Genomic DNA, 22,243 nt, shown 5'->3' on the forward strand with positions numbered 1-22,243 from the left:
TAAAATAATGCTTCCTTTATTTTGTTAATGGACGCATTAATGAGGAGAAAGAGAGGCACACACATTAAGAGAGCAATCCTGTGCTACCACAGAGCACTATGAGATCAGAGTGCTCCGTTACTTCAAAAGGAAGGCAGGGCTTGCAGTATCTTCTGCCTTCCACAGATGGAAGAAAAATAATCCCCCCCCCCCAATTAGTGGCAATGGGTGAGAAACATTCTGACATGCTCTTGGGACAAACTGGGGGGGGGCTTAGGTTCCCTCAGATCTTCAGTCACTCCCTTCCTCCCCAAAATACCCATTTCCTTCCCTCTATGAGGTCGGAGTTCCAATCTCAGAGCCACAGTGGAAAATTCCATGGTGGATGGACAGAGCTAAAACAAGGGCTCTGACCAGGGGAAAACCCTCCCACAGTTGGAGTTCAGTGTACAGCAGCGGTTCTCAACCTGTGGGTCGGGACCCCTTTGGGGGTCGAATGACCCTTTCACAGGGGTCACCTAAGACCATCGGAAAAAACATATTTCTGATGGTCTTAGGAAACTGTATTGACTGAACTATGTCATGTATCATCTTTTGTATTATTAAAGCTATTGTTATGTATTATTTTCATTAGCAAACCATCACATGACAATGGATCGTGTAGAGAAGAACGAAAATAATTTTATGGTTGGGGGTCACCACAACATGAGGAACTGTATTAAAGGGTCGCGGCATTAGAAAGGTTGAGAACCACTGGTCTACAGCCTCAGAGGGATTTCCCAACACCGTTGTATGGCTCCTGGGATGCTGCCTAGGGACCACAGGATTCACTTCAAACAGTGAATTTAATATTGAACATAAAATTAAAAAATACTATCTGTAGACATAAGTGTGAAGTTCATGGATGCTGCTCAGCATTTTCAAATGCATTATATCAGGGTGACCATATGAAAAGGAGGACAGGACTCCTGTATCTTTAACAGTTGCATAGAAAAGGGAATTTCAGCAGGTGACATTTCTATGCATGCAGCACCCGCTGAAATTCCCTCTTCATCGCAACAGTTAAAGCTGCAGGAGCCCTGCCCTCTTTTGTATCTAGGCAAGGGGGCAAGGCTCCTGCAGCGTTAACTGTTGTGATGAAGAGAGGATTTCACCAGGTGCTGCATGCGTACAAATGACACCTGCTGAAATTCCCTTTTCTATGCAACTGTTAAAGATACAGGAGTGTTGTCCTCCTTTCCATATGGTCACGCTGATTATATTCAACAGTTTAATATGTAATTATGTAGGGATAGACAGAAAATATAAGTCTGGGTTTCTTTCTAATGCGTGTTCTGGTGACACGTATGCATCTATAGGAATAAGAAAAATAGCTAGACATAAAAAAGTGAAATGCTACCAAAACGGAGGTTTGTCACAGAGTGGAAATACCTCCAATATGCCTACTGAGTGGGACGTGCACATTCACCTTAAATATAATTGTCCCTCAGGCAGAGCAATCCTATGGGAGAGGGAGAGAGGGAAAAGTGAGATGGTGGGACTGCCTTTTCCTATGTCCTGACAGCTTGCACCATCAGGGCAGAAGATGGAGGGCACTACGTTTTTCTTTCCTGGACCTCTTTTGGCCATGTTTTCTTTTGTTTTAAACTGATCCCTTCCATTGTTCTCAGTGGGAGGGAAATAAATGTCACCAACTCTAGGGTTGGCATAGTTCCCCCCACCCATTCTGGTGGTGGGTGGGGGAAGGCAAGTAGAACAGTTGGGCTCTGGATCCTAAGCCCCTCCCAGAATGCCCCTGGCACACCTTCTTTTTGTCCTCTTTGATGTTGGAGACCCATCCGCTGTGGACCTTCCCACAGCCTCATGGGGGAAGCTTACGAAGCTGGATCTCATTCTCTGAAAGCAGAACTGTCTCTTCACCCTTGGAGAGGGAGTTCCCCAAAACTCAATGACCCAGAGATCATAGAATTGCACCCCAAATAGATTTTTACATGTTTTTTTAAAGCAACAACAACAACTGCACCACCAATTTACAGCAATACAATACCAGCAGGAAATCACATCCTCATGTAATGGAACATATACCTTGTTATAGAGTGCAGCCAGGAGGGATTTGCATTCATGTGCACATCAAAATAAATGAAGTAATTTTTTAAAAATCCTTAAAAACAAGGTAAAAATCCATAGAGGCAGGGAGCCTGGCAGGAGGTATCTGTGGCCCTTGGTCACCCATTGGAGACCCATCCCTATCTCAACACAAATAATGTCCTTGAAGCTCCTATTTGCATGTACAAAACTAAACCAGTGCACATTAAAATGCATTCTGATAATTTAAGTTGCGTCTAGTTTGGCCCAGACTCCATGTTCCAGAAGAGACTATCGTAGTATTTTCTAGTACAACTGACAGCAGTACTTTCATTACCATGAAGTGCAATGCATATCCCCTCCATGGCTGTGAAGAGAAATGCATAGTGGTATGAGCCGAAGGGACTTCCTAAGTCAAACCAACAACTTACAGTCACAAGTGAAGGTGAGAGGCTCCTGCAGGCTGTCATAAACCACAGTCACTTTCAAGCTGACTCCGTGGCCAAGGTGTTCAGGGCTGCGGTTGACAGAACTCCAGACATAGCCAGTAAGAGAGTAATCCTTGGTACTGTAGCCGGATCTTAATCTGTAGACCAGACAGGACGGGTACAATTAGTTTCCATCACCAACCCATGCCCATTCCCTCTAGTATCTTATAGAATCTCTTCTTTCCGTATTATTTATTTTAATCAAGGAGGCATTAATTGATCAATTAATTAATTAATTAACCACCCAGAGAGCTTCAGCTATGGGGCGGTATATAAATGTAAATAACAACATCAACAACAACAACAACAACTAAGGTCTTAGCATGATCTCATCTTCTCCCCCTTTTGAAATCAAGATCATTCTATTTATTTATTTATTTATTTATTTATTTATTACATTTTTATATTATTTTATAAAATAATATTTTATATTATTATCATTCTATATAGCCTTTGAGATACTAATGTTTTTTCCCCATTTGTTCAAAGATCTCATTTGATGTTCTCTAAGAGACATGCATCTGTAATCATACCAAATCTGAGATGCTTCTTTAAATAGACTTTGTATTTTGTAACCATTTGGTGAGATGTCTATCAAATTGAAGGAATCATGTGAATGAATTATATGGCCTAGAGATGGGTGAGTCCTTGAACTATGAATGAAATGTAGGTTTGTTTGCCCCCAAAAATGGGAGAATAAATTCCTGCCACTACCCCCCAAGTTTAACTTTTGTAAACCGACCAGATATCTTTGGCTATGGGGCGGTATATGACTGTAATAAATAATTAAATAAGTCTTGCACTGTCTCTGTAGTGTTCTGGATAGTTGCTTTGTTGGTTGTTGCTAATCTAGACTTGTTAACTCTAGACATGCTGAAGAAGAATGCCAGAGGACCAAGAGGACTTTCAGACAGGGGGGAAATCATGATTCCTTATTGTTGCTCTGCTTCCTGCTTCTCTTCTGCATTTGAAACAAGCTGAAATTACATGGGGAAGAGAGCAGTGACCATGTGGCCCATACAGTTAAATGGGGCAGTGCCCTCTAGTGGGCATTTTATACCACAACTTTGCCTGCACACAGAAGGAAATCCTGACATATTTCAGCAGTTGGGTTTTCTGAAGCTTATTTTTTAATGTTAAAACTGGGAAATGGAACAGGAGATGCACAGAAGGCTTGCAGTGTCATCAAAACGTCCGTGAACATCCGTGAGTGGCCAGTCACAAGCATGCTATAAATCGCTCATTCAAAGAATCTCCAAGGGGAAAGAAAAATACCACTTACATTTCAAAAGCAAGGGATATTTTGGATGTGTGCCCTGCGTTATGGGGAAAGGGAATCACGGTGAAGGGTCAAGGATCAGAGAGATCAGCTTGTCTTTCCTCTTAAGAAGAGTGTTAACTTGTAGCCAGACCAACAGATTGAAACTCTGAGCTGGTCTGAGCTATTTCTGCCTTGTGACATTCCTCAATAGGGGTGTGTACACTGCACCGAAAATCCAAGGGTCCTAAATAGATTCATCCATATCCACTCTATTGCAAGTTTAGGCCTTTTCCACTGGAACCACTGCTTAAACACAAAGCAACATAATCTCTAGGTTTTTTCCAGTCACCAAGGATTAATCAACAACAGTAATTAATTCCTCAATGCAGTTAGGCATATAGATACACACACTCACACACACCTAGGTTCCAACGGGCATTATAGCCAATGGAAAGCCTTGGAAGTATGTGTTGATGAGTTCTTTTTCAGCCTAGACTAGTACTTACACATCCAGCATATGGCAGAAGGCAGCAACCTCTTCATCCTTCTCCTCTGAAACCTCAAACAGCTCATAGCCATTGGCCACAGGATAATGTCGAGAAGTGGCCTGATAACAAAGAAGACATGGAGATGAAGACAACATGGTCAATGAATTGCAGCTCTATCTGCATCCCATGTATTGGGCAGTCTAAGGTGTTTCTTTTAGTCCCGTAAGCCGCTGTACATAGTTGGATCTCAACAAGCACAAGTGAACAGGATCAGGGTTTCCCCCCCTTTCACTCTTCCTCCATACAGTAACCCATGGGTGTTGAACCTCAAAACTGCAGGTCAAATCCAGCCCCGCCCCCCAGATCTCCGGGTGGCCACGTCCCCTTTCTTGTGACTGCTAATGGTTTGGTCGTTTCCTAGCTTGCCCCCCAATTTTCCCCATTCTAAAAAGTTTAAATACTTCCCTTAAGGCTTAGTTACTAGCAGTAAGCACTTTAAGGTAAAATATACTGGTATATTTTGCCTTCAGCCCTCGCCCAACACTGGGATGCAGTCCCCAAGAGCTTCTCTGAAAATGAATTCAACCCTTGGGCTGAAAGAGATCCGACACACCTGCTGTAATCCCATTCCCAAAGCAAGTCCTGACAGTCAAATGGTGAGTAATGAAACATGGGGCGGGACTATAACGGCAGGGGGTAACCAGCACAAAATTGGGACCTCCCCTGTTATGTAAAACGAAGTGCCTTCTCCTCATGGGTCCAACCCATGGAGACCACAGCCTAATCTACACCAAGCAGGATATTGCACTATGAAAGCGGTATATAAAAGGCAGGAGCCACAGTACTGCTTTATAGCAGTATTGAAGTGCACTGACAACTGTTGGGGCCCATTGACACGTACCATGTACCACTTTCATAGCGCTATAGCCTGCTTGGAGTGGCTCCTGCCTTTTATATACTGCTTTCATACCACTTTCATAGTGCAATATCCTGCTTGGTATAGATTAGGGCTACGTGGCAATTCACACCACCAGATCAGCATGCTGAGAATATAGGATAAGTGGATAAACACAGAGGTCTGACATGATGAAGCAGATATGATATTATTTCTCCACATGACTAACCTTTCGGCTCAATCCACCTTTATTATACCAGCTTTGTGGTGATAAGATAAATGTGGGTTAAGCAGTGGGCCGGATTCATCTTCAGATCTAACAAGTTTAAGGTAATGGGGGAAACTCTTGGCTTGGTACAAGCACATGAAGACAACTGCTCTCTTTTAGACCTCAGCACTGCTTCAACCAGCTTTGCAGTTATCCCTACCTTAAAAAGCAGCATAGATTTGAGTACCAGAAATGTGCTATAAACTTATCTGACTTATAGGTCACAGGTGGGCAACCTGTGGCCCTCCAGATATGGCCCTACAAGTCCCATAATCCTTGACCATTGGCTAAACCAACTAGGATTTAAGGGAATTGTTGGCCAAAACATCTGGAGGGCCACAAGTTGCCCGTCCTGACAGATAGGTACATTTTCTAGGATTCTACATACACAGCAATTCTGAGGGAAGCTGAGGATATGGCTCCACAGCCTGATCTACACAATATGTATCTGATTTGTTTCCAGTATTTATGAATCAATTTCCTGCAAAAACCTCCAAAGAGATGTGCCAGCACTACAGACAGTGGAAGCTGTAGAACCTGCATTTATTGTGCACTCTGCGTGGCAGGAGTTATGCTTAACTGGACAAAAACAAAACCTTGGATATCCTTTTCGTCCTGTTCCATACTTCCACTTTAGGCACACTAGTACTAAGCTGAAAACACAAATGGCTATTTTACTTTAAAAAAAATCTTGAACTGTACGGTTACATTTCCCCCCTTTTAATAGCATATTAATTGTACTACAGACTGACCAATTATTTTGTGATGTTAGTTCATTATAGGTTTATTGACATCAGTTCATTGGGTTATAAATAGTCACTTGGGCCTAATCTACACCTGCCATTTATCCTGAGGTGGACTCAAGGTCATCCCTGCAGGTCCAAATGATGCACAGCTGATCCCGGGGTGAACTGGGGATGACCACTCAGTTCTCCCAGGATATCTGGGACTGCTTTTATCCCAATTTTTTCTCCGGTTTCAGGACAATCCCGAAGTATGCAGGTGGTGTGGCTCTCCCTCCCAGGGTCCTCGTAAGTAGTGGGGCTCAGGAAACGGGCAAGGAGCTGTGCGGGAAGAGTTTGTGGACATCGGGAGTGAGTGGGGAGAGCATTTTCACCACGTTTGCAATGGCTCTCGGCAACTTCCAGCACCGAGTTTGTTGTGAGCGTTTTTTTAAAAAAACACGCCCACGCTGTTGCGTAAATGTCTCCGCTTGTAAAAAGAAAATGGTACCCTGGAACAGCCCTCCTTTACTTCCAGAAAAACTTGCTGGTGTGTGGCCCCTGAGGGATGATCCTGGAAGTGCAAAACCCAGTGATCATCCCTTCCCACTCCTGGAAGGCCTCCAGTTGTAGATCAGGCCTTGGTCTACTTTTCTTAATAGTGGGCAAAAAGAAGAAAATACTGTAGACAAAATAATGGCCATGCTGGCTGAGGATGATGGGAGTTGTAGTCCAACACATCTGAAAAGCACCAGGTTGGGGAAGGCAGCTGTAGACTTTCTGCCTCTCTTAGCCATACTGCTACTTAAATGGACAGAGTCTTGAATTTTTATAACAGTGGTGACGTAGTACCTCTTTCAGATGGATTAAAAGAAATATTACCTGAAAACAGGGCAGTGGAAATTCGTGTGACTAGTAGGGAAGGAATTATTGATATAATGGCTGATAATACAGTTGAAAGTAAACTAGTATGACTCAGAAGCAGAGACTGCCAGCTATAGAGAATGTACATAAAAAGATTGTGGAGAAGGAAACTGGCCACCAAAATGACAAAGAGGAGCAGCCGGTGTCCACTGAGGGAGTTGAAGATAAAAAGCTTGTTTATTAGATGTATCTGTTTTTTTGACTGAGAATCCAGTTAGGATATAATAAACATTTGTGTGCCAAACATTTGTGTGCTTTATGATAACACACACACACACACACATTATATATACTCTTTTTAAATAGAACAATTTTAAGATAGATAGATAGATAGATAGATAGATAGATAGATAGATAGATAGATACCAGAATGAAAGACTGGCCAACCTTCTATTTAGCAATACTTATCATCATCATCATCATCATCATCATCATCATCATCATCATCATCTAAGTTTTTTAAAAAAGAACAGCCAGGCATTTAAAAGAAGTCTCAGAACATTTCATTGTGTTTCCATTGCCTCCTTCCCAAATTCTACAGTAGGATGAGGAGAAAGCAGAGGATAGAAACATGCTGAATGCCAGGCCTGGCCAAACAGAGCACACACATGGGCGCCTCAATTCGCTCCTTCAAAGCAAACAAAGGTCCCACTGTCAGAGCAATTAACCCACCAAATAGTTTGAGGAATGGGAAGAGAGACAGAAAGAAAAGGACAGAACACTGCAGACACTAAAAGACAATTTTAATGCTCTTTTATAATTAGTTTCTTGCACAGCCAAAAGCAGAGAGCGACTTACGTAACCTCTGCCGGCAGCTTCTGACAACATTTCTCCCCGGGCATATGGGGAGTTGGTCCCAGGAAGTTTAGTGACGAGGGAGAACTTGCTTGTATTTATATCCTTTAGATTCCTTTAGATTCCAGCGGTATTTGTCATCTGCTCTTATGTCCAAAATATGCCATGACCCATTCCCAATCCCAGATCAGCTGGTAAAGGATATCCCCATGGTGCAGGCCTAGAATGTTCTGGTGTCCCCAGGCTTTGGCTGAGAATCCTGCTCAATAGCAAAAGGGCTGAGAATTCCTATGAAAAGGGTTGAGGAAGAAAGGCGAACGTGTACTGCAGAGAATATTCCTGAACCTTGCTTGCTAATAGGAAACACGCCTGTCACACTGTTCCTTACAGGCTGTTCCTTCCTTTCCCGTAGACTGCGTGACATTTCAGAAGCTGTTGCTTCTGGGAAAGTGGAGCTCCAATCAGCCAGGATAAGCACGTGTCTTTTGGGGAAACGTTCTTACTGGACGCTCCGCCTTTCCCTTAGATTGCTGTTGTGTGGATCATATAAATAGCATGACAGATGTACCACATATTAGCCCATCCCTTCCGAAGCAGGGTGTCAAAGCAGCTGATGTGTGCCAGGAAGCTTCAGTACAGGCAAGGTCCAAGAGGGACAATGAATGAACACTCCTTCCCTGGAAGTGGGGTGGGAGCATTAATAGCACCCCATGGTGAGATTAAAGCTCCCTGTGTGTGATGGAGATCTTTTCAGCAAGAATTCATATGTTCCAAATACTGTCTAGTTCAAACACTGAGAAAGCGTAAGTGAGTTTCAGTGTACCATGGAGAGGGTTATAAACCACAACGGATAGCATGCAACCCCCAACCCCCACTCCAGCTTCTGATCCTTTTACATCCATGTTACAGCTTTGGGCTGTAGTTGTAGTTGGGAATAAACACCATTTTAATTTTTATGAAGGCAAGATTTTATTTTTTTTATTTTTTACAGGGATCTTATGATTTTTCTATTCTATGTCAACAACGGTTGTGGTTGCCACAAGGCTGCTATGCAAGTGTGAATTACTGGGGTTGCCAATTCTGGTATAAACTGAGCAAGAGGGGAGTTGTTGTTTTATCAAGGGTTGTGTGCTGTTTTCCTGTGGTGAAGAAAAGTAAAGACTTCCTGTCTTAGAGTACAGGGTGACCATGTGTCTTGTTTTCCAAAGGACAGTTCTCTGTTTGAAGGCATCCTCTACTGAAGGCACAGTACAACTTTCCCCAATTGTGGTGCTCTCCAGATGCTTTGGACTACAACTCCCATCAGCCTCAGCCAGCATGATCAATGGTTGGGCATGATGGGGGTTGTAGTCCAAAATGTCCACGAGGCACCAGGTTGGGGAAAACTGCTATAGAACATTAAGAAAACTGTGTGGATCCTTCAGTCGTGCCCTGGCAGAAGGACTGCTTACGCGTAAATCACTTTGGTTACATAAAATGATCTTACCGGATCTGCTGATATCCTCCGGTTCTTGTTGAGTGCAGCGTTCTTCCGTCCACCAGGCCTGGAGACATAGGTCCTGGGAGGGACCTGAGGAGGCATGGTCTTGCTGCGAGCGACTGGCTTTCCACTGCTTTCTTTTTCAAAAATACTTCGGCCTTCCTTCCAGCTCCATGTGGCTTCTCTCAGAAGGTCAGCATCATAAGTGGACTTGAGGTTGAGCCGTGTGATAGCATCATTGATGCCATCATAGTCCACTGTGCTATAAGGGTCTTCCTCTGAGATTCTGCGGCCCAGCAGTTTCCCATCAGCCCTCTCATGGGATGAGGAGAACATGTTGATATCGTTGGGTTGGGACCCTTTGAGGGAAGGTTGGTTCACTTCAGAGGTGTTCCAGATGGCAATGCGAGGGGGCAATGGGGGAGGAGAAAGTTTCTTGGGGGAGCTGCTGCCACTACTGTTTTGGTGGGATGTGCTATTGAGGGGCTCTGTGAGGAAGTCCCCCCCTGTGCTGTCAAAGATGTACAAGTAGTCACTGGAGAGAGGCCCCTTCAACCAAGGCTGGCTCTCTGGCTCAGGCAGCAGACTGGATGAGGTAGTGTTGTTGGTCCCAAAAGCTCTTGAAACCTCTTGGCCAGAGAGGGCATTGTAATTGAGGGTGGAGTCTGAGCCGGAGAGGCCTCGCATGACCTTGATATTGTGGCAGTCATGCTTTACAGCAGGCTTGTTGTAATCCAGAATGGGATCATCCCAAGAAATGAGAGGTTGATCTGTGTTTTGCTTCGCCTGGCTCTCCTCCTTGCCCTGCCTCAGGCGGGACAGGGCATCATACTCCATCTGCAGGGCTTCCGCAACAGCCAGCTCCTTACGGCTGATCCCCACGGACTCCAAAGACTTCCAGTGCTCTCCATTGCCTCTAGTTGCAGACATCTCTTGGAAATCAGACGCGGAAACCAGGAACTACTGGATGCTCAATACAGGGGTTGGGAATAAAGGCATTCTGTGCAACCAGGCATCTACAAATGAGGAGACCAAAAAGAAAGTGTAAACAGACCAACTCTCATTAACAACTCTCTGCTCCAGTGAAAGTTTTGGGTTGGCCTTTACTTGAGAAAAAACAAAAAACAATAACAGGCCTCAGGTGAAACCTGGAACTGTTAGCATTTATCTGTCCCTCAGAGGACAAGTAAATTATGTTCACATTCAACAATTATCATTAAGTAATTGAAGTTTACCTTGCAGTTTACCTCAGGGTACGCACGTGACTTTCCTGCTGAAAAAATTGTGATCCCAGAATGAAGTAGCTCTTTTCTGTCAAGGATAAGCAAGCTCAGAAACCTTTCTGTTAATTCTTCCACAGAAGAACACAAGAGTCCTGCTGGATCAGACCAAAGGCCTAACTACTCCAGCGTCCTGTACCACACAGTGGCCAACCAGATGCCTATGGGAAGCCCACAAACAGGACATGAAGGCAATAGCCCTCATGCACTGGGTTCCCCAGAAACTAGTATTCAGGGGCATGCTGCCTCTGACCCGATCCTGGAGGTAGCATATAGCCATAATGGCCAGTAACTATTGATAGCCTTTTCCTCCATGAATCTGTCTAATAATCCTCTTTTAAAGCCATCCAAGTTGGTGGCCATCATCTCATCTGGAGAAAGTGAATCCCCCAGTTTAACTATGAACACAAAAAGGGAGAGAAGTTTCAGGATGCTGTAGAAAAGTTTATTGTACAAAAGCCTGACGTGTTTCGGCGCCTTGTTTTTTAAGGCCTTTTTCAAGGGGTTGTTATAATGTGTGTAGAAATTATTAACATCTAATTGTCTTGTGATGGCGACTAGTCCCCCTTCCCCAGAACATGCTCATGGTACATGTCATGTACAGTATTTAAATCAGCCAAACTACCAGAACTGGAGCCAAAATGTCTTCTTGATTTTGCAATTGACCTGTTAACCTACATCGAGTCTGAGGCTTAGTTTTCTAACATGTTATTGACACACTTCGATGCTGCATGTAAAGACAAGACAGGTTTTGCTCCAATGCATACTCCTAGGGTTTACTTGGGAGTAAGCTCTATTGAGCTCAACTGGAATTACTTGCAAGTAAATATGCACTGAAGTGGGGTATAGATAACCTTCAACTACTTTCAAAGCAGATTGGTATCCAAAGTGACCACCAGAGTTGATCACAATTTCAGTCCACCACATGCTCTTCCCCTCATGATTTAGATGAGGAAAGAGGAAGAGAAAAACCAAATTCACTCTGCTTTCCTTATTGGCTCCAGCCCAAATCATATAAACTGCAGTCACCACAGATTTCTGAATGGCAGCCAGATTCCATTCAACTAACATATCTCTTTCACTGGAAACCCACTTAGACCGTGAGATCTGTGCCAGCTAGGCCAATAAGACTGCTCCAACAAAAAGTCATCGCTGTCTTGTGGCTAGCAAAACAAATGAAATGAGTGATCACAATGAGAAATAAGAGATCACACACAGAAGAAGAGCCTCAGGAGATTCTTGCAGAGTTGCAGACACTACATTCCTAACGCAGAAGGCCTACTCAGCAGTTTCACAATACGATTGGGCAGGCCTCACTCTGTGTATTTATATGGAACAAAACAGTGAATTTTTAGCAATATAACTTAAGATAGCAGTATGCACTATTCCAGCCTTCCCCAACCTGGTGCCTTCCAGATGTGTAGTTGTAGTCCAATACATCTGGAAGGCACTAGGTTGAGGGAGGCTGCTGTATTCAACTTTTAAAAAATTATTCATCACAACAACTCTGTGAGGTAAGTTAAGCTGAGAGTCAAGCAACTGGCCCAAAGACACCCACTGAGCTTCATGGTTGAATGGAGACTAGAACCCTCTTCTTAATCACTGGCATTACTTCCTGCTCTCAATACATATACCTGAATTATTGAAGCTTTTTGGATGTGTTCTTTAACATCAAGTCAAAAGGCTTTTGGGGACAGGAGACAAGAAAGGAGTGGTTGGAGGAGCGAAACAGCTTGACGTGCACAGGGCCGAGGAATTTGGGAAAATAAACTGTAAGGGAAGAAGTACAAACATCATCCATTTTGGAGGGCCAAACTAGATGTGATGTTGAACAGGTCCTTTCCAATTCCATGAATCTTTCTATATCTGTAAAAACCAGCTGCCCAGGGACCCAATCAGGATTGGGACCAAAGCATCCAAGGCAGATTAACCCTTTCCTCCTGTGCCACCCCAATAAAATCCCCCTGCCCAAAGCTGACACTTGGTACAGCATGTGTGTATGGAGGACACACATTCCTGTTGACACCAATAGAAGCTTCCCTTTGGGGGCTAAAGGAAAGGGTTACTTAACCCCACCCCTCTGCATCACAGACCAAATCAGACTCAAAATCACACACAGTGCTATTAAATTTTTAAACTGATATTAAACTTCTATTGATTGAAGGCTGTTGGTTTTCTGTTTTTTTGTTTTTTACAAAACACATGTATACCCCTAACAACTCATAAAAAATAAGTTAATTTCATTTTGCCATGAATTTAATTTGGCTCTATCAATAAAAATGTGCAGGGCTGTGAATAAGTGATAAAGAAAATTAAGCAATATCACTAGTTTTGTTGGTGAGAAGCTAACCACCTCAACGTTTTTAAAAGTACTACAGTCTGTAAGGTGTGAATGTATATCATCAGAGCCATATAGTTATTCTCAAAGAGATCACTTAAATTATTGCTTTTTTGAAATCTTAATGGTCCAATACTTTATTCCTGTATTTTCCAATGCTATCCCATAAGTTACTGATAAGATATTTTTACTAGAAAAGGGCTCCTGCATTACTTTGTTGTTAAAAAAAATCTACTCCTTAAAAGCAGTACCTTTTTATTTATTTTTTAAGGAGGGCCAACATTATGTAGGATTTTGTGCAACATTCCTTCCAGGAGATCATGCCACTCCTGCAAAACCTTGGATCTGCTGTGTGGGCTAGCAGGGACACTGGCACCAGTCCAGTGTGGTCTGTGAAGGCTTGAAATCAGCAGGCAGAAGTCCCAAAATTCCATGTGATATAGTGTAATAGTCAGTGCATTGGGAATAGACCAGGAAGGACAGGGTGCAAATCTCTGCTCAGGCACAAAGCTTACACAAACCCTGATAAAGTAGCCACTTTGCATCAAAAAAAGGGACAAAAGAGGGGACTCACTTGCATGAAATTTGCATAAGCTAATTTATATGTACGGATATAAATTTAGAAATAATAACTATAATTTAAATACAAACACAATACATCTCACCATAGAGGGGAAGGCTGAGCAGGTGAACGATGTGCCTGCTCACTCTGCTATCCAGGTAGATGGGCAACGTTGCTCTCCCTTCTTACTGTTCTTTATATTTAAACTAGATTTGGAGTGGACACCTCTTGAAATACACGACACCCTCAAATAGAGGACTGTCCTGCATACAGTAGGCCATTTTGCCACCCTAGACCTTGGGCCAGTCTCTTTCTTTCAGTCTCACCTGCCTTGTGGGATAAAACTGAGGGGCAATGTAAGCCAGCTTGAGCTTTTTTGAGAACTTGTATGATAAAACGTCAATAAATAAATGGAGCACCTTCTCCTTTAGGCGCCTGCCCAAACATTAAGGCTGAGTGGGGATGCCCTCTCGACAGGGCCACATTTGCCTGGAATTTGATAGGCGACAACCAAAGAGAGGGTGTTCTTGATACAGGCACTCCCATGACTGAGGAACCCCCTCCTCTTCATAAACGAGTAGCACCAGGTCTTACAAGCTCTCAGCACCCTCTAAAGGCCTATTTGCTTACCCAAGCTTTTGACTGAGTGTCCTTCTTTTTTTGCTGTGTGGTGTAAACTGTTATTCATCTATTACCGTTCTTCCCAGTTTGATTATGTTTTTGTTAATGTTGTTTTATTTAACTGCAATTAATTTCCTCAGTTTGGGATTATTTTATCATAAAAAGTGGGTAAGAAATTTCTGAAATAAATAAATGAAGATGGCATAAATACATTTATCTAAAAACGAGAAAAGAAACCTCTCTAGGTAATCTTCACGTAGGATCTCCCGATTGCTCCTTCCCATTCATACTAATGTAAACGGAGCAAAAGATGTTGAAGCTCACATCCAAAACACTTCACTGGAAGCCTGGGAGGGAATTTGAAGAGATAACCTATTTTGCTGGCATCAGTGAGACTGCAACCTCCTTAGTCCCCTTGCTATATCCCATCGATCTGCACTCCAGGCACCTAATTAATAATACTCTGCCTCAGCAAAGCAGCCTGCTTTGATTTGCATGGAAAGGGTAAGTGGGTGGGTGGGTGGGAGAAAACACTCAACGTTCTCTTAGCACTGTGTTCTCAGGCGGTAAAACAGCCGCACACCAGTGGCCCAGGCAGCTCACGATTTTACTACAAACTAACGATGTGGGGAAATGACAACAACCCATAATAAAACTAGTGGAAAACATGGTAAAAGCCAGATGAGAAGTCTTGTGACATCTTCTATACACCATGTGGTTGGGACAGCTGGGGCAGGTGAGATCAGAAACTGCCTCTGTCTAGAAGGCAAAATCTCAAACCCATGGTATCATGGGTTCCCAAAGCTTCTCATCAGAATGTCCACTGTCAGGCTTATGAGAGTATAAAAATGGGTTGCTCTAAACCAGTTTTCTTCAACCAGTTGCCTTCCAGATGTTTTTGACTACAGGCCCCAGCATCCCAGCTAGCATGCCCATTGACCATGCTGGCTGGGGATGATGGGAGTTGCAATCTAACATGTCTCAAATGGTTGGGGAAAGTGGCTTTAAAATATTGGCCGATTGGTCAGTTAGGATCCACTACTACAGGGTGAGGAACCAGCAGGATGGATGCTGTTGAAGGGGAGGGGCCCCCTCCAGAAGCCCCACCCCCTCCAATGATATGTTCCCCACCCATTTTTCCTTTTTCTGTGCAGAAAGAGGCATAGAGCTAACAAAGAGATTTCACTGAGAGGGGGAGTGGCATGCAGATGAATTTCCCTGTAATCTCCAAATGAAAGGCTGCTTTAGGTGGCATATGTGAGGCAAAGCGGGAACCTCAGTTCATTGCAGTTCTAAATTTTAGCCTAACCTGCACCCAAAAGTGAGGTCAGCCTTCTGAGAGATCATCTCCCAGGCACCACAACGCTGACAGCATTTCCTGCATGGAAAGATATACAACAGCCTTCCCCAAATTTGTTCCCTCTAGATGTGTTGGGTTACAGCTCCCATCATCCCCAGCCAGCATGGCTACCTGGGCATGATGGGAGAGGTAGTCTAGCACATATGGAGGGAACCTGCATGGGGAAGGATGCTGTACAAGATATGCCTGAGAACAGTACAGCTGAGGTACTTATTTCTCACTCGACACAGTTCAGATGGAGAAAGAAGGAATACATGCACATATTCATGGTTTTAATTTTTGTGAACCGCCCAGAGAGCTTCGGCTATTGGGCGGTATAAAAATGCAATAAATAAATAAATAAATAAATATTGACAGGCAAACTATTTGCATGTATACACTTGGTTATGGTTTGGATTTCCACTCTTTCTTCTATAACAAAATGCCAAGTTCAACTGCTCGGGTTTTCCACTGACTGCTAGCATTACTGAGAAACCGCTTCTTGTGTGGCCAGCCAGTCCTAGCCCTTCTTCCCATCATGGGGAGAGGCCTGCCTGGGCTGACCTTGGATCCCAGCCAAAGCTCCCTAGCTGCAATCAACAAAAGCAGAGCAAGGTTTCCACAGGCTCTTGGTGGCCTGTTCCTACTATGTTTTTGACCAGACTAATGATGAAGACAGCTAAACAGGCCCCTGCCCCATCATGCATACAGTACTTCTGGGATAGTGTTATGGGGCCACCTTTAGCTGGCCACGCGTATTACTTGTTTTTGTAGCACACAACTAATGTTTCTCTTTGCCCTCAACCACCATTCCATGCTTTACAACTGCTTCTACATGCCTGATATGTTACAGCAATAAACAAATAAGACAAACAAATATACGCTGAGCATGTCAAGTTCCACATTTTCAACTCCCTCAAATTACATCATCATGACAACAGGAATAAAATTGAGTTTACTTCTTCTGCCCCAAAGCCCTCATTGCATGCCACTCTCTGGGTGTTCATTTGGGGGAGGGGCTGACTTGCACAGCCCTAGGCTTTGGTCCCAAGGTCCAGCTCTAACCGCACCACTGGATTTGGCTGGCCTTGAGTGTGCCACCCAAAACTAGCTTCGAAATACACTAATACTCTCAATGTTATCCTAGCAAGGTTACTGAGCTTTTGGGGCCAATCTCAAAGCAAGGAAATGGCATATTGGGAGAATATGCTCCAGCATTAGGTACAAAATAGATAAAGAGCATCAACTAGTATGCACAGGAAAAGCAATTACGTAAAATGGTACAGCTGGAGCAGAGGATGACATTTTCCTGATTGTGTTTTCTTTCCAGTGGTGGCAACTCTCATCAGGTTACATAAGAACATAAGAGGAGCCATGCTGGATCAAAACAAAGGTCCATCTAGTCCAGCACTATTCCCACAGTGGCCAACCAGCTGTCGACCAGGGACCCACAAGCAGGACATGGGGGCAACAGCACCCTCCCGCCTATGTTCCACAGCAACTGGTGTATACAGGCTTACAGCCTCTGACACTGGAGTTAGCACATAGCCATCAGGTCTAGTAACTATTCCTCCTCCAGGAATTTGTCTAACTGGAGAAATGGCCATCAGTACATCTTGAGGTAGTGAATCCCAGAGTTTAACTATGTGCTGTGTGAAGAAGTACTTCCTCTTATCTGTCCTGAATCTCCCACCAATCAGCTCCATGAGATGACCCCAGGTTCTAGTATTATGAAAGGAGAAAAATGTCTTCCTATCCACAGTCTCCACACCATGCATAATTTTGTACACCTCTAGATTACTTCTCTAGGTTTCCCCTCCAAGACAGTCTTATTCTCATTTTACTGAAAGACATTGAATCACTACAGGCCAAGAGACTTGATTGTCTAAAGAAGCAGGAAAAGCTTTGAATAAGAACACATCCTGTCCAATATATCCCACCCGTTTTCAATGTCTAAAACATACATATGAGGTCCGTTCAGTCTTTGGTCACTTTCTTTGAGTTTATGTCACCAATACCACAATTCCTCTCAGCACCAAAGTAACAAACATTATGAATATCAGCCCCACTGCACACATACCCATTCAAAATTTTGTCCAGAGGGGAATAATTTATAACAACTTCTCCTCTCAGTCTGATTAACCACCAAGAACGGGCATTTTGCCTGAGTGATCCCTCCTCCCCTTCCTTCCTCACTTCGTTCTTTTGTGTTAATGCAATACTTCTGGGAATTATTAAAACAGAATTATGTCCAAACTGGGAAACAGTGATTTAAGTTTCAACTACTATCCTGGCTTGCAAGCCAGGGTCAAACCGTGGATTGCAATTCTGGTTTGTTGTCAGAGCTGGAGCACATTGGCACAATGCTTGTTCTATGTCTGAGAAACCCCAGTTTATCAGACCGAGAGTGCTTCCAGGTGGACAGCTCCGAGCGCAATCAGTCAAAAGGTATTGTGCAGCTATTTTGTCTTTTCCTTCTTAATGGTGTGTGTGTGTGTGTGTGTGTGTGTGTGTGTGTGTGTGTGTGTGTGTTGGGGGAGATAGACAGAAGCAGCGGTGGGAAAACACAGGAAGGTTACAAGTGGAATACACCATCACCTGCCCCCCCTGCAAAATTCTGTGAATGAGACAGGGCGATTGCACAATAAAAGCTTTGACTGGAAGCACCCCAAGGTCATTGCATGATTGTGCACTATGCCGTAGGGCTTTTCTGCCCTAATGCTGCATTTGATCAAACCAGTGTTTCTTCAACACTTGCAGAGTTGCTATGGTAAGCCACTCAGAAAAAGAGAAGGTTGAGAGCTCTTCAAAATGGACATGTGGTCTGCACTCGAGCTGTTAGCCCTTTCCCAACCTTTGGCACATGACACAGACTCCCCCATATCCTTATTGAGACTTATCTGTAGGGCCAGCCCTACCATTAGGCAGAGTGAGGTATCCACCTCAAGCAGCAGATGCTGAGTAATAGGGACTGGCAGCCTGGTGTGGGAGGTGAAGCTGTGTGTGCCATATGATCTGCGCTGCACCCCCTTAGCTTACCTGCTGCTCTCAGATATGGCTCCTAACCCGAATTGAAGTGGGATTTATCTGCCAGTCCAGTTGGCTTTTCTACATGGAATGGAGGATGTGTGTGTGAGGGGAGAGAAACTCTCTTAGGTTTCTGAGAAAGAAAGCTGTGGCTGGCAACAGGTGATGTAGATTTGAGTCCCACCAGGGGCCATTTGAATGAAGACAAAACTCACCTGCAGAAAAGTCACTGATCAGTGATGGAGCACATGCTTTGCATACAGAAGGGCCCAGTTTCAATCCCAACCATCTCCAGTAAAAAAAAAAAAAAAAGATCAGGTAGCAGGTGATGTGAAAAGGAAGTAGACAAACTGGGTAGATGGACAAGTAGTCCATCTAACACAACCTTCCCTGTGTGCCTTCCAGATGTTTTGGATGACACGTCCCAGGATTCTCAGCCATTGGCCACACTGACTTGGGCTGGTGGGAGCAGCAGTCCAAGGCTTGTGAAGGGCACCAGGTTGGGGAAGGGTGATCAAACAGCTTCCTTCCTACTTTCATAAGATTCGTGTGAGGTAGGTTAGGCTGAGAGATATGACTGGGTCAACGCCATTCAGTGAGCTTCATGACTTAGCAGGGATTTGAACCCGGGTCTCTTTGCAATCCTAATCATTTATCATCTTCAACTTAAATCTAGAAAGCAACAGAACTTGCATTTCTTCTTCCTCTTCTTTTTAAGGCTATGCGCAGAAAAGCCCTCCTCTCCTGCAACCAGCCATTTTCTGCTCCTGTCTCAGTCAATAAAACTACAGTCATTTCTCCGAACAGAACTGGATGTCAGTGCAATGGCAGAAATGGGTTTAATCAAAGTCGTTGCAGTAATCACCAGGAACGAGGCTGGCAAGAGAAATGCCATGAGCAGCAGTGTACATGTGCTCCGTCTGCATCAGGCAAGACAAAAGAAGCAAGACAATGTGCTGCAGCACTAGGCACAGAGCTTCCTGGCTAATGGCGTCTTCGTCACTGACTCTTGTGGTGTTTTGCTCTCCTGCTCTTAATCGGCATGTTCTCTCACAGGAGTCTGCCTGTTCCGTGACTGACCCATCCCTTCCACCTGCTGCTTCACTCTTGGTACCATCTCCCAAAAATGCAGGTGAAGAAATTGCTGTGTGTGTGCAGTTTCTCAAGAGGTGCGAATATCAGTTTAGAAACAAACTCTGTGAATTTTGATATGCCTAAGGGAAGGGGTTCAATTCCCAACATCCCCAGGTAGGGCTGTGCTCTGCTTCGCAGAAGCGATAGCAGAGCGGCCTGATTCGCCTCCGCCAAAGGCAAAGAAGGATCGGGTCAGGGGAGCTGCGGATCAAGACAAAGCGGATCCTTCGCCTCGATCGGTCAGGATCTATGCTGTTCTGAGTGCTTGCAGGACCCAGGTCTTTGGTCAGGACCTGTCCTGCTGGGGTGTTTGCAAGCCTCAGGCCCCTGACTAACTACACGCAGGGGGTGTGATTGGAGTCCAGCTGAGTGGGGCCAGGGTAAGAGCTATTTAAGCACTGCACTTCTCTCTCAATCCTCGCCACAGCAACACTGTTCCTGTGCTGCCTGGCTCTGCTTCCTGTGAACCTCTATGACCATTCCTGATCATGTTGGTTCCTGACTTCTGAACTGCCTTTGGACTTTGCCTTGCCCCCTGCCGCTGCCATGCCTTATTGGTTCCTGACCCTTGGACTGCCTCTGGCCCTGGCACACACTAGTGACAGCCAATAAAGCTGAACCCTTCTTGATCCTGCTTCAGTGTGGTGTTCTCTTCTACCTCACTCCCCCAGGTCCCGGCGGCCCAGCCTAGCTCCCTGCCACACACGCCCTGGACGTAACACGTTCCAGAGCTCAGAATAAAAGGTAAGTGTGGGGTGAGAGGGGCTTACCTGGCGGCGACGCAGTCCATGTGGTGCTGGTGGTAGAGCCAGGTAAGGGGGGCTTACCTGTCTCGTTGTGGCCCAGTTGAAGCTGCTGCCAGACTGTGATGGAGGCAGGTAAGTGGTGGGGGGAGGGGGCCTTACCTGGCTTCGCTGCTGCAGTCCGTGCAGCGATGGTGGCGGAGCCAGGTAAGGGGGAAGTGGGGAGGGGGTTCTGAAGCCGGTTTGAAGCCTGGCCCTCAGTTGAAGCCGGTGCCAGACCACGACGGAGGCAGGTAAGTGGTGGTGGGGAGGGGGGGCCTAACCTGGCTCCGCAGCTGCAGCGGTGCATGTGGCGGCAGATGGTGGAGCCAGGTAAGGGGTAGGGGGACTTATTTGCCCCCCCATTTTGTCCTCCCTTCCCCACTTACCTGCCGTCCGCTGTGGAGGCAAGTAAGTGTGGAAGGGGGCAAAATGGCGGGTGAATCACGATCCGATCCTTCAGATCCCGCGCGGGTCGGGGGAGGGTCGGATTGGCGCGAAGCGGTTCGGGCATGATCCAAAAGTTCTGGATTGGGCCACGAAGTGGTTCGGGGGGCTGGTGCACAGCCCTACAGGAAAGGACACTTGACCCCAGCCCTCCAGCCCAGTCTTCCCCATCCAGGTGCCTTCCAGATATATTGGGCTACAACTCCCATCATCCCTAGCCAGCAAGGCCACTGGTCATGCTGACAAGGTATGATAGGGGTTCTAGCCCACCACATTTTGGGGAGGGGCATCAGGATCAAGGAGGCTATACTGAGCTAGATCCACCATTGGTTTGAGACTGTATAAGTCATCTCCCTATGATCTTAGTGAGAAAGACATTGCATGCCATATCGCTGGTCTGCTAGATGGCTACTTCTGCTCCAGTTCTTCTAATATAAGGAAAGGCAGCTCAAAGAGGCAAGTGCAAAGTGGATGGTAAGTGCTACCTCCTCTTCCAATCTATTGCCCCTATAGAACAGCTACTCATTTTCACAGCTTGCCTTGGAAAGGTAGGGGGAGAAATGCAGAAGCCTGCCACATCCCATTCTATGCAAATGTGCAGTGGCCAGATTAAGGAAGACTGAAGCAAGGCACACATCTGGATCAGGAACACTCAGGGTGGATTCATGAACGTGTCTTAACATGTCAGGATGAAATCTTCCCATCTGAGTGAGCACCTCTATCTACCCCCACATAGGTGCAGGTCCTAAGGCAGGGATGGAGAATGTACAGCCTGCAAGCATCTCGTCCAGACCCTCCCTCCCCACCCCCAGGGCCCATCCCTCTCTCAAGGCTCTAGTCTCTACCCACCCCACCTGCCCCAACCCTAAAAAACTTGTATGTCTGATCATTTACTGGAGTGGAGGGGGCATTTCCATAGGGGCATCACTACTGAGGAGGAAAGGGCTAAGCTAAGGGATAATTTCCAGTCATTTTCGATAAAATATTTGTAGGGATACCATGCCACTGAAAAGCACACCTTTTCATAGGTTTTGGTGCATAAGTTATTAGAAACAAGCTCCCATCATTATATGTAGCAACACTGCTTGCTCATTTATTATCAGCAACATCTGTTGTTGTAAACCACCCCTGGGAACGGTATGTAAATGCTGATGATGCTGTTGATGAGTGTGGGTTGGGACCCTTACAATGCTAAAGTTCTTGGTTTTTCGATATGGTACACGCAAATCCAAAATACCTTATTTTTAAGATAGCATTAGTCACTGGGTGGAAAGAGAGAGGGGGGTGGCTACAAAAGGTGCAGGGGAGAGCTGCCTTAAAAATGCTTG

At 45.0% G+C, this 22,243-nt stretch overlaps 1 protein-coding gene across 1 annotated transcript in view; it reads right to left on the bottom strand.

Annotated features, from left to right (window-relative positions):
• PIK3C2B (phosphatidylinositol-4-phosphate 3-kinase catalytic subunit type 2 beta) overlaps positions 1-22,243 on the bottom strand; it is a 116,090-nt gene that overhangs the window by 75,221 nt on the left and 18,626 nt on the right. The window contains exons 2-4 of the mRNA XM_063142103.1: positions 9,392-10,401; positions 4,320-4,420; positions 2,496-2,650 (exon numbers count right to left, since the gene is read on the bottom strand). Coding sequence (XP_062998173.1) covers positions 2,496-2,650; positions 4,320-4,420; positions 9,392-10,315 — 1,180 coding nt within the window. The 5' untranslated portion in view covers positions 10,316-10,401. The remainder of the gene's footprint in view (positions 1-2,495; positions 2,651-4,319; positions 4,421-9,391; positions 10,402-22,243) is intronic.

The sequence above is a fragment of the Elgaria multicarinata genome, chromosome 1, assembly GCF_023053635.1.
Source record: "Elgaria multicarinata webbii isolate HBS135686 ecotype San Diego chromosome 1, rElgMul1.1.pri, whole genome shotgun sequence".
In the NCBI taxonomy this organism is placed as follows: Eukaryota; Metazoa; Chordata; class Lepidosauria; order Squamata; family Anguidae; genus Elgaria; species Elgaria multicarinata.